General features: G+C 40.2%; 1 protein-coding gene across 5 annotated transcripts in view; it reads right to left on the bottom strand.

Annotated features, from left to right (window-relative positions):
- Positions 1-12,426, bottom strand: part of LOC144600287 (serine/threonine-protein kinase 32B-like) — a 187,853-nt gene that overhangs the window by 43,778 nt on the left and 131,649 nt on the right. For all 5 annotated transcript variants that reach the window (XM_078411876.1, XM_078411862.1, XM_078411881.1 and 2 more), the window contains exon 5: positions 4,734-4,771. In XM_078411876.1, coding sequence (XP_078268002.1) covers positions 4,734-4,771 — 38 coding nt within the window. The remainder of the gene's footprint in view (positions 1-4,733; positions 4,772-12,426) is intronic.

Raw genomic sequence — 12,426 nt, 5'->3', positions numbered from 1 at the left:
TGACTGTGTTCCTGCATTCGACACCAACACCATTGTCAAGTTTGCAGACGACACAACGGTGATCGGGCTGATCACAAATGGTGATGAAACACACTGCAGAGCGGAGGTGCAGAACCTGGCGGACTGGTGCTCAGATAACAACCTGTCCCCAAACACCTCCAAGATCAAGGAGCTGATCATCAACTTCCGTAGATCACATAATGGGGAATACACTCCAATCTTTATCAACGGGGACAGTGTGGAGAGAGTCTTCCAGCTTCAAGTTTCTGGGCACTCACATTTCGGAGGACCTCACATTGTCCACTAACACTGCTGCGCTGGTCAAGAAGGCGCAGCAACGACTGTTCTACCTGAGAACACTGAAAAAGTCTGGTCTGCCCCAACAGCTGCTGACGACCTTCTACCGCTGCACCATAGAGAGCATCCTAACACATGGCAACCCTGTGTGGTATCTGCACGGAGGCAGAGGAGAGCTCTTCAGCGGGTAGTCTATAGAGCTCTGAAGATTATCGGAACACAGCTACCAGCCTTGGAGGGCATCTACAACACACGATGCCTCCGAAAAGCCACCAACAATCACAAAGACTTCTCACACCCCTGCAACAGTCTGTTCGAACTTCTACCATCTGGCAGATGCTACAAGGCCTTCTACGCCCGCACCTCCAGACTCAGGAACAGCTCCATCCCCAGGGCCATAGCTGCTCTGAACCGGTCCTGCTGAGTTGGATGGTCACATCGCACAGTGATCCGGCACAGACCTACTTGCACTTTATTCTGTTTTAAAACTGTTTCTAATTTTGATTCACTGGGTTGTCTAAATTTATGCTGATTAGCTAATTAATTTATTGCATCGTATGGAAGGCGCATTCCCAATCTCGTTGTACCCCTGTACAATGACAATAAAGATATATTGTATGGTATTGTATTGAGACCTTTTTGACAAGTGAAGCATTGCTACCCAAGTCTAACCACAAGCATGTTCCCAAGGCAATAGCACCTTCACCAATGTAAAATGTGCTTTATTTTCTTATCTGGGGTATTTTTCATTATACAAAGAAAGCCTGGTCAAAAGAGTAGGATAGAGGAATTCCATTGAACCGATTGCAGCAGTGGAGGCCACGTTTTCAAAGCCAATGCCTTTCCCTCAGATTACTAGAGTCAGATCACTATCCTTGATCCTGGTGTCTGTGCTGTCACCCCAAACCTCTGAGCTGCCCTCTCCTTACCCTGACCCTGGTCCTGTCAGCTTCACCATTCACCCGTGGTAGCCCAGCATCACCAGACGTCCACTGTTGGCTTCATCCTGCTCCGTGGACATCAGCATTCATGCCTGCTAGTGCATCCCAATTATTTACAGACAAACACAGATATACCATCTTCCTTCAAACACACACAAAGCACCTGCGTGGGAAATCATTGCCAAGCAACCCTCGTGATAAACTTCAGCTGCAGCCCAACCGCAAGCCCGGCTCGCCTCTCGCGGAACTGAGAACTCTGGTGGACCGGGATTGGGAGAGGAGGTGGAGGGGGACGGTGACCGCAGCAGATGATGGACGGGGAAGAAGAACCAGGGGTCTTACCTTCTGCGCCCTCAAGGTCGGCTGCAGGAACAGGGGCTGAAGAGGGCCAGGCATGAAGAGGGACATCGGTTCATGGGACGACCAGATAGAGGCGATGGCTGCTATGCACCTTTGTTGCCAGCTGCAGCTGGGACTGTAAAATGGTGCCAAAATGGCACCTCTTGCTTATGGACTCACTGGACTGTTCTGTACATTCTGTATTAACCAGGAATTGTGCTTATGAACTTCATTCCTGTAATGGGCCAACCGGAACTGCATGTATTATGTGGCCTAACCAAAGTGTTAAAGTAACTCTAAATGTGGCCAATCCAAAGTGCATCATAACTCTTATACTCAATGTGGTCTTATACTCTTTTACTATGGATGTGCAGGTTTCACCATTCTTGCAGTAAATCTCATAAATTAACATTTAAGAAAAATCTTAATGCAACAATAGGTTTCCTTATGGTCTAATTTATAAATTATCAGGATGCTTTGCCGGTGTTCTCCACTAACATTGCCAATGCTTTATCCGAGAGCTTTAGTGGTTTTATCTAAAATGTGCCCAGTCTCCGTATTACACCACAAATATACAAATCTTTCATACTAATTTATCCATGGCAACCTCTTTTGGTTTTGTTTCCTCATCATTATTTTATTGCTAGAATCTGAATATGTGTTTCCAAAATATTGTTGCTTATAAATATCGTATAAATTTGTTTTACGTTTCTGCTTAGAATTTAGTGTGGTGTAGTCTTGTTCTAGTTTGCCTTGGTACAAGAAGGAACTGAATTCACCTTCACTTATAAAAATTACATCCTTGCTTAATGTGTTAACATTTTTTGATGATCTGTTACTTTTGCCACTGGCCATTAATTTGAGAAGAGCCAAATCACTCAATTCAACCAAAGAAAACAGATTTGATTTGCTTGGGTATATACAGTATGTACTTGCCAGACTCTGTATTGCCTTTCATGCAATTCAGTGGATATGCTCTGGATTATGATTCAGCTGAAGGAACTGCATCATTAATTGCAAACTCTAGTGAAAATGTATGTTTTAGGAATAAAAACTGATTGGTACAATTTTAGCTCAGCCATGATATCACTATTCAAAATACCTCAGAGGTTTCATAGAAAACTGTAGCATGAAATGTTGACTGGAAATACATGAAAAACAAGTCAAAATGATAAATTAGGGTTTGGTTCCTTTACAACACTTCTGGAAAACAATTTTAAAATGTTATCCGTGGCGATTTGAAGTAAAATAAAATCACATAGTGTCCATTAATTTGACTTATATTTCTTTACTTCAATAAACTATGCATTAGATGCAGCCAATGTGGGGTTATTGATCCGAGTTTAGGATCATATTATAATCTGGGTCCAATTTAGAAGACATTGAGCACATAACTATGTGACAATGGATCAAAAAGTAATTGATTCAGCTGAGAGACAAGGGATTGCAAATGCTGGAATATTGAGCAAAATACAAAGTACTGGAGGAACTCATAAGGCCGGTGGCATCTCGGGAAGATAGACACATCATGCTGGAGTAACTCAGCAGGACAGGCAGCATCTCTGGTTAGAAAGAATAGGTTACATTTTGGGTTGAGACCCTTCTTCAGACTGAGAGGCAGGAAAGAGGGAAACAAGAGATATGGAAGCGTAAGGTGTGAAAATGAGAGATCAGAGGGGATGGAGTTCAAAGATAATGTAGAATAGGTTATTGTTAGCTGGGGAAGGTGACAATAAAGCATATAATGTAAAATTTAATGAGGACGGTCAGACCGGTCAGAGAACGAGGATGGGGGACAGATGGAGAGTGGGAAAGCAAGGGTTACTTGAAATTAGAGAAGTTAGAGGAGGGAATGGACATGCAATGTTTCAGCTCAGGACCCTTCTTTAGGCGGAATTCCTCCAGCACTTTGCGTTTTGCTCAGTAATTGAGACAGCATTTACTACAATGTCAAATGTTGAAATTTCTCAGAAGTATAAGCAGAATCTAGGGAAAGTGAAATATTTATTGTTTCAGCTCAAAGCATTAATCAATTCTGATGAAAATGCATTGCCCTAAAATATTAACTGTTGCTCTCTTTAGAGATGCTGCCTCATCTCCATGGATCAAATCTGATGAAGTAGGAGTTTTAGAAGTTTGAACTTTAAGACAAGGTGCATCATGGAAGATATTAAAAAATATATATAAATCTAAAAAGATATTTTAAAATAAAGCACCACCATTTTCTGTAGTTTAAATGCTTATAATAGGACACTGATGCTTTCTCAAAGCCTACAAACAAAATGCTATCAACTGCTAACAGATCACTTCCACTCTGTTGGATAGTCACTAAGTCTCTTAAGTAGTGAAGGGGAGAAAAAAACTAAAGGAGACACAAACAAGCAGTCAAACACACAGGTTGGAAAGACAAATCTTGTAAGAAAGCCTGTAAGAAAGTTAGAATACAGTAGAGAAATCCAATATTATTTTGTTTATACAATGCTGTATAACTCCAATATAATTACCCTATGTTGTTGTTCAATTGACAGAAAAAATATATCAATATGTAAAGATTTATGAGGAAATTTTTGATGTTGAATTTGAAATAAAGCAGATTGAAATTGGATCTAGCAACAGTAATATCGAAATATTCAATCTTATCGAAACATATAAGATTATTAAGGGGTTGGACACGTTAGAGGCAGGAAACATGTTCCCAATGTTGGGGGAGTCCAGAACCAGGGGCCACAGTTTAAGAATAAGGGGTAGGCCATTTAGAACGGAGATGAGGAAAAACTTTTTCAGTCAGAGAGTTGTAAATCTGTGGAATTCTCTGCCTCAGAAGGCAGTGGAGGCCAGTTCTCTGAATGCATTCAAGAGAGAGCGAGATAGAGCTCTTAAGGATTGTGGAGTCAGGGGGTATGTGGAGAAGGCAGGAACGGGGTACTGATTGAGAATGATCAGCCATGATCACATTGAATGGTGGTGCTGGCTCGAAGGGCCGAATGGCCTACTCCTGCACCTATTGTCTATTGTCTAATAACATTGTTTTAAACTATTTTTAGATACTTCAGTGGGATAATTCATATATCATCAAAACCACTTGTTAAACATAGGGAATCTTTAGTCCAGACATGAACACTTCCAAATCAAGATAAACAGGTATTAGCAACCTACCATGCTCATCAAGAAGAATATTGTCAGGTTTGATGTCCCTAAAACAAAAATAGAAACAGAGTTTATTGATAATTCACAGTTTCTTAATTATTTTTCTTAATTACATTTCTGCTAATCCAATCTCTACAGTGAAAGTAATGAGAAGCCATTATGTATTTTTCCAGATTTGAAAATATTACAAAAAATTGCTATTGTGTTTTGGGTGCACTTGATATTTCTCCCATGAAATTGACATTGGAACATTTTTTTTAACTGACTCTGTTTCACAATCTATTCCTTTCTTACTTACAATATATAATTGCTTTATATCAATATGTTTCAAAACAACCTTTCGTTAATGAATACAAATCTTTTCCTGGAAGAATAAAACAAAAGTGCCCATTTAATGAAATATGTATAAATATTGAAAGATTCCTGATAACTGCAAGTCCTGCAAGTCTTTTCTCACTTTTAGAAGGTTTATCATATCCAAGCCGCCTTTCTACTAAAGGCAAGGGGGAAAATATTTAATAGGAACCTGAGGGGCTACTTTTCACACAGAGGGTAGTGAGTAAATGAAACGAGCTGCCAGAGGAAATGGTTGAGCATGTACAATAACAATATATAAAATACATTTGGAAAGGTGCATGGATAGAAAAGGTTTGGAAGGATATGGATCAAACACGGACAGATGGGACTAACTCAGATATATATATATATATATGCCAAACAAACAAACAATAATGTGTAGGAAAGTACTGCAGATGCTGGTTTAAATCGAAGAAAGACACAAAATGCTGGAGTAACTCAGTGGGACAGGCAGTATCTCTGGAGAGAAGGAATGAGTGACGTTTCGGGTCGAGACCCTTCTTTCTTCCTTCTCATTACCAATTCCTTCTTTCCAGGAAGAAGGGTCTTGACCTGAAACGCCATCTCTCTAGATAAACAAACAATAAAAGTGCAAAGACAAAATAGACAACCATAATGCCCCTAGTCTATGTAATTTGGAGCTTATTTGGAGGTTGTAGTTTTTAATACCCTGATGAATGCCGGGAAGAAATTACGTCTGAACCTGGACGTTATAGTTTTCAGGCACCTTGTTCCGAGGGCAGCAGTGAAATGTGTGGGTCTCTGTGGCTGCCTTTTTGAGTCAGCAATTCTTGTAGATCCCTCCGATGGTTGGGACATCAGTACCCATGATGGACTGGGCAGTGTTCACCACTCATTGCATTCTTCTTTGTTCCTGGGCATTTGAGTTGCTGAACCAGTCAATATGCTCTCTACTGTATGAGAGACTACTCATTGACATACCAAATCTCCTTGATGGGCTTTCTTTATGATTTCTTCAACATGGTGGGTCCAGGACAGATCTTCAGAGATATGTACGTCCATGAATTTGACGTTTTTGACTCTCTCCCCCACCATCCCGTCAATGAAGACAGGTTTGCGTAGTTGACAATTAGTTCCTTGGTTTTATTAACATTGATAGCAAGGTTGTTGTGGTGGCCATTTGGTCAGTTGATCGATCTCCCTCTTATACTCTGACTTATGGTCATCAGTAATTTATCCAACAACAGTGGTGTCATCAGCGAATTTGAAGATGGAGTTTGAACTGTGTCCAGCCACACAGTCGTGAGTGTAGAGGAGGGATTATTTGGCAGGTAAATCAAGAATGGAGATGGTATGAGAACAGAACAATACAAAATATGATGGATAAAGTTAAGGATCCTATGAACCCTCATTGTAAGATAGGGAAACACTGCCATGGGAGGAAGCTTTTAAGGGTGATGCAAAACCTGGGATAATTTTATATTGTAAGCAGGGCAGGGTGAAGTGTAGACACAGTGACTATCCCTGCCATTGAGTTTCCAGTATTTACTGGTTGGGAGTTTATCTACAAATTTGTCAGCTTTCCAGGCACATTAACGCAACAACATCAGAAAAAAATATACAATAAACAATGATAAAAAAAATTGTCCGTTTTGAGAGGGTACCAGACAATAATAATGCATAACCAGACCATTATAGTAAAAATGAGAACCATACAGTGATGATAAGACCCGACGGAAGGGTCTTGAATATGACTGAAACAAATAATGTAGCACATAGTAAGATGTGCACTCTTAAGGGTTCCCAGAACAACAACTTGTATTTGAGCTCCAAGGCATCGTTGTCATGTTAACGATGCAGGAATCCTTCAGTGTGCAGATATGGCCATGAATAGCACGAGATGGTAAATGGCCAATTTCAGATCGAGCCGTGTAAACAATGTCCACCAAGCCACTGGGAATGTCTGGCTGTTCTTCAATGGCCATCTGAGCAGGAGGGTTTTAAAATCTGCTTTCACAGCCAACTGCAAGACTACATTCCGAGGCTGGCACCTGGTCAGTCTCTGCAAGTTTTAAAAAAACGCCAACTGCTCTGTACAGAATTGAGTCATCAGCTGCAAAATGATATGCAATGAATTAATGAAATGAACAGATGGTGCAAATTGAATTCTTAAATAATTAGTTATAGCTGCTCCAAACCACACTTGCTAAGTGCACAAGTGTGGTGTATTAACAAAATCTGTGTAAAATCGCTGACCCTGAAATTCAAGGCAAAGATTGAGCAGGTGGACTGGGTAGAATATTTGTTACTTTACTAGGCTGTGTTCCAGGGTCTCGGAACAATAATCCAAAGAACATTCCTAGAAATTGGATTAAATTGCCTTATATTCTTGTGCACTGTACAACACAATTTCTAGGGAAATAAATCAGTCATTGGAAATAGAGGATTTTCCATGTAGATCATGAAACCCAGTGGCTCTATTGCAGAGCCTCCGCACTTCTGATGCTTTAACACAGAGGGATCCCTGGGTCTGTGCAATTGCTTTGAGCAATGTGCCACATAAGTGTGACCATCACCTCTGCCTTTTTCATAAGTGCATATAAACCCTGACCTGTCTGCCATCATTGGAGCAGCAGACTTTCACAGCAAGCTGGGCTTAGAACAATTGATCAATTAGAACGAGGGGAAATCTCAACCCAGCTGCCTCCCCTTTAGCTAATTTACTCACACAAGGAATGGCACAGTGACACACCAGTAGAGTTGCTGCTTTACAGTGCCAGAGACCCAGGTTCAATCCTGACCATGGGAGCTGTGCACACAGAGTGTGTATGTTCTCCACTTAACTGCGAGGTTTAGAAAATAGAAACATAGAATATATGTGCAGGAGGAGGCTATTTGGCCCTTCGAGCCAGCACCGCCATTCATTGTGATCATGGCTGATCATCTACAATCAGTAAACTGTGCCTGCCTTCTCCCCATATCCCTTGATTCCACTAGCCCCTAGAGCTCTATCTAACTCTCTTTTAAATTCATCCAGTGAATTGGCCTCCGGATTCCTCCCACATTCCGAAGACATGCAGGTTTGTTGGTTAATTGATTTCTGTTAATTGCCTCTGTTGTATAAGATAGAACTAGTGTACGGGCGATCACTGGTCGGCATGGACTGGTGGGCAGATGGGGGCTGTTTCCACGCTGTATCTCTAAACTAAACTAACTAAACTAACTCTCCAGTGAACCTCTCATTGAGCTCCTGTGGTAATCCCCAGCCCTTGACTGCCAATTACAATTCCCCTTTTTGACCACCTCACCACCCTCTCTTGACTACTCATGCCACCCTTCCAACCGCATGAACTCCTAATCATGATTGGTCTTTTATGGCCCACTGAGTCCATGCCAACCATCGATCAACTGTTCACAATAGTTCTATGTTATCCCACTTTCTCATTAATGGCAATTTTACAGGGGCCAATTAATCTATGAACTCGCATGTCTTTGGGATGTGGGAGGAAACCGGAGCACCTGGGTGAAACCCATGTAGTCTCACGGAGACCTGCAAACTCCATACATACACGAGTTGAGGATTAGCTGGTCATGGGCGTTCCAGTTTTGGGAAGAATCTTGTACCTAATCCATTGTACAAAATAGCTTGTCAAAGTGGCTTTCTGTGTGTTTGATTCATTGTAGCTTCAACAACTCTCAAGAAGGTCAGCACCATCCAAAACAGTAATGCAGCCAGGAATGGCAGGCCAGGAATGGCAGCCCAGCAAGCACTGTAAGCATTCATGCCCTCCATCACTGGGGCATCGTGACTTCAGCATATACCTTTTATAAAATGCATGGCAGTCATTTGCCTAGGTCACTCATTAAGCATACAACCTAACATCATAAGGTCATAAGGAATATGAATAGAATTAGGCCATTCAATCATGGTTGATCTATCTCTCCCTCCTAACCCTATTCTCCTGGCTTCTCCCCATAACCTCTGTTTCCCCATAACCTCTGACAGCTATACTAATCAAGAATCTATCTATCTCTGCCTTAAAAATTTCCACTGATTTGGCCTCCACAGCCTTCTGTGGCAAATAATTCCACAGATTCACCACCCTCCACCACCAAGAAGGACAAAAGCTTCAGGCCACTTATTATGTGTTCTCTTCCACGTTACACATTGAGAAATGTATTGTGGAGGCCAAGTCAATGGATATTTTTAAGGCAGAGATAGATAGATTCTTGATTAGTACAGGTGTCAGGGGTTATGGGGAGAAGGCAGGAAAATAGGGTTAGGAGGGAGAGATAGATCATTCATGATTGAATGGCAGAATGGACTTGAGGGGCTGAATGGCCCAATTCTATTCCAATCACTTATGACCTTATGACCTTATTGTCATTGTCATTGGATTTAAATTCTAGAAATTCCTCTACAACAGAACTTCATCCAAAAAGTACCTTTACCGAAAAAATCTGCAGCATTTTAGGAAAGCAACTCACCACCACTTCCTCAAGAGTCGTAAAGGATGAGCAATAAAACGCGGTCTGGCTTAGATTGTGAAAAATAAGTTTAAAATGGTGGAATGTTATCTTTGAGTGGCTGCTTACATATGATTTTCATGAAAAGCAAATGTTTATTGTCACATTCAAATAACCAATTTATTGTCCAGGTCCAGGTGTAATACACAATGAAACCTATAGATGAGTAAGCCTAAGATTCCAATCCAAATGCTTCAGATTGAAAGACTGCAAAATTACTTTCCAGATGACAATTTATGGTAACAAATGAGACCCATAATATAGAACCAAGCATTCATTTCCTCAGCATACCTCAGTAAATAAAAGAAAATGTTTGAAATTTCACCCAAATTGCTGTGATTTCCAAAACGATCTCTCATTGTGAAAATGGATGTAGTTGAAATAAAGCAAACAGCTACATCATGAAATTATTTCTTTGAAATTGCTATTGCTAATCAATTATAGCTTCCATTTGTCCCCAAACCTTACAAAAAATCAATTCTTGTGCTATCCTGCAGCAAAATCTGAGTTTGTGGAGAGACACTGCATAATAGCTATTTTGTGCCTCAAAGCACATTCAGTTAGACCCGTTGCTGGCAATTGCACTGAAGCTGAAGTCTCTTGTGCAACACTAGTTGATCACAATAGCAACTATAGCTACAGCTATAATGTAATCTTTCATTTAAAAATATATAATTGAAGACAAAATATGAAAAATAAAGGAAACACTTCCGACAGGCTTTACAAAATGATTTGAAAGCTCTGAGGCCTTTCACAGTAAATGTTAATTATATTTGATTATATTCTGATATCCACTTCACTTTTACTCCAGTAGAATGGCTGTATTTAATCCAGAAATAAGGAGGAATCCGATATAATTTCTAGAGCACATATTCTTGTGATAAGTGGAAGTAAAACTAGGTAAATTCAACCAATTTGCAATGTAGAAAAGCCCACGTGTTATACAACATATTATATTGAATAGACACAAAATGCTGGAGTAACTCAGCGGGTCAGGCAGCATCTCTGGAAAATAGGAATAGATGATGTTTCAGGTCAAAGGCTTTCTCCTACGTCCTAAGAAGGGTTTCAACCCGCAAACATCACCTATTCCTTTTCTCCGGAGATGCTGCCTGACCGTTGAGTTACTCCAGCATCTTGTGTCTATCTTCGGTATAAACCAGCATCTTCAGTCTCTTCCTACACAAATTATACTGAATGTTATCTTCTAAAATGTTAACATGGAGGACCTTTAACTGGAACTGCACCAGCTGACATAATGGCATGTATGGGAAATGATTGCGCCAACAATATATGTTTGCTCTCCGTGAAATACACAATACTTTGAAAGGAAGTGGGAGAGGATTAAGAAATTATCCAGCCAGAAATTAGCTGCGTAAATGTAGAACCTATGCTTAAAACATATCTGACATATTTTCTGCCACATATCAGTATTGAATGGGGACCACCTATGTGTTTATGAATTGAGTGTCTTTATATGGTGACAACATACAAAAACTGAATAAATTACAGGCGTGCAAAGAGTTGATAATGCATCAAGAGGTAAAATATAGTAATATTCTTTTAGGCTCAATGTCTTATTGCACAGATAATTTTCAGTATTTTAACTTTCCAAATAATCATAAGGTACTGATTTGTGTATGTGGGTGGGAGGGGCGTGGGTGTGGATGTGGGTGTTGGGAGCTTATTAAGTTGTAAGAAAAAATAAAAGAATAGTTTCATGGACAAGAGTAGGAAGAGTTATTCATATTCTCAGAGGATCAGAATGTGCCAAATAAAGAGATTTCTAAGTGGACACAACTAAGAAGGATATGAGAATAAAATACACCATCCTTCTAATGATGCTACCTTAAGATTAATTACATGGTGTGAAAGTATTTTTAGAAGCATGAAATCTCAATCAAATTAAAGATTAAGAATGGCTAACTTGCCAGGCTTTGACCCATTTCTTCCGCCATCTCCCAACACCTGTCACCGCCACCCCCAAAACCTGCTCCTTTCTCTCACTTGGACAACAAAGGCACCTATGTTAGACACCTATTCATTGACTATAGCTCTGGTTTCAACACCATGGTCCCATCCAAAATTATCTCCAAACTCCTGGACCTCGGAACGAGTATTCCCCACTGCCCCTGGATCCTTGACTTTCTGAGCCACAGGCTTCAATCAGTGTGGATATAACCATGCGGACCAGGGAAATTGCTGTTATCTCTTGCACTCAAGTCTGTTTGCATTGAAAGTCATAGATTCTTGCACAGGTCCATGTGGGCACTAGATTCTGTGGGGCAAGCCCACCTTTGCTGATTCTCTTAGCTCCTCCCAAACTGTAACAACCATTGAAATACCCAGTAAAATGGTATTGTCAATTAGTGTAATTACAGCTAAGGTTCACAGCTCTTGACAGCATTCATACTGTAACACCTGGGTCAATGCACTGAAAATCCTATTTTTGCTGATTCAGCCACAAGCATAATAAACTAATAAGAAAAGTACAGTGCAAATGCAGCAGAATATAAAATCAAGCAATAAACTTAATTATTATCTGAAATGAAATGCTTCGAGTCAGTTTAAAAACCATGAAATTAAGGAAGCAGCTCCTGTATTTGGAATTATGTTCTTTTTAACCTATGAATAATCCTTAAAAGATCAGAAAACTCATTGAGTGTATTGAAGGCTCCTTATGCAGAAATATCAATTCAATTTGAGGTGTAATGAGGTGGATCAGTGCAGCATTTTCTCATTCACTAAAATTAGTAACCATTGTATTACCAAGGAATTCAATACCAATCAATAAGGTTATTGGATCTAGTTGTCTAATTTGATGACACGTGTATGTATATTCTCCATGAACATCTGC

The sequence above is a fragment of the Rhinoraja longicauda genome, chromosome 1 (genome assembly GCF_053455715.1).
Source record: "Rhinoraja longicauda isolate Sanriku21f chromosome 1, sRhiLon1.1, whole genome shotgun sequence".
Taxonomy (NCBI): domain Eukaryota; kingdom Metazoa; phylum Chordata; class Chondrichthyes; order Rajiformes; family Arhynchobatidae; genus Rhinoraja; species Rhinoraja longicauda.
This window is presented reverse-complemented; position numbering and strand designations above follow the sequence as displayed.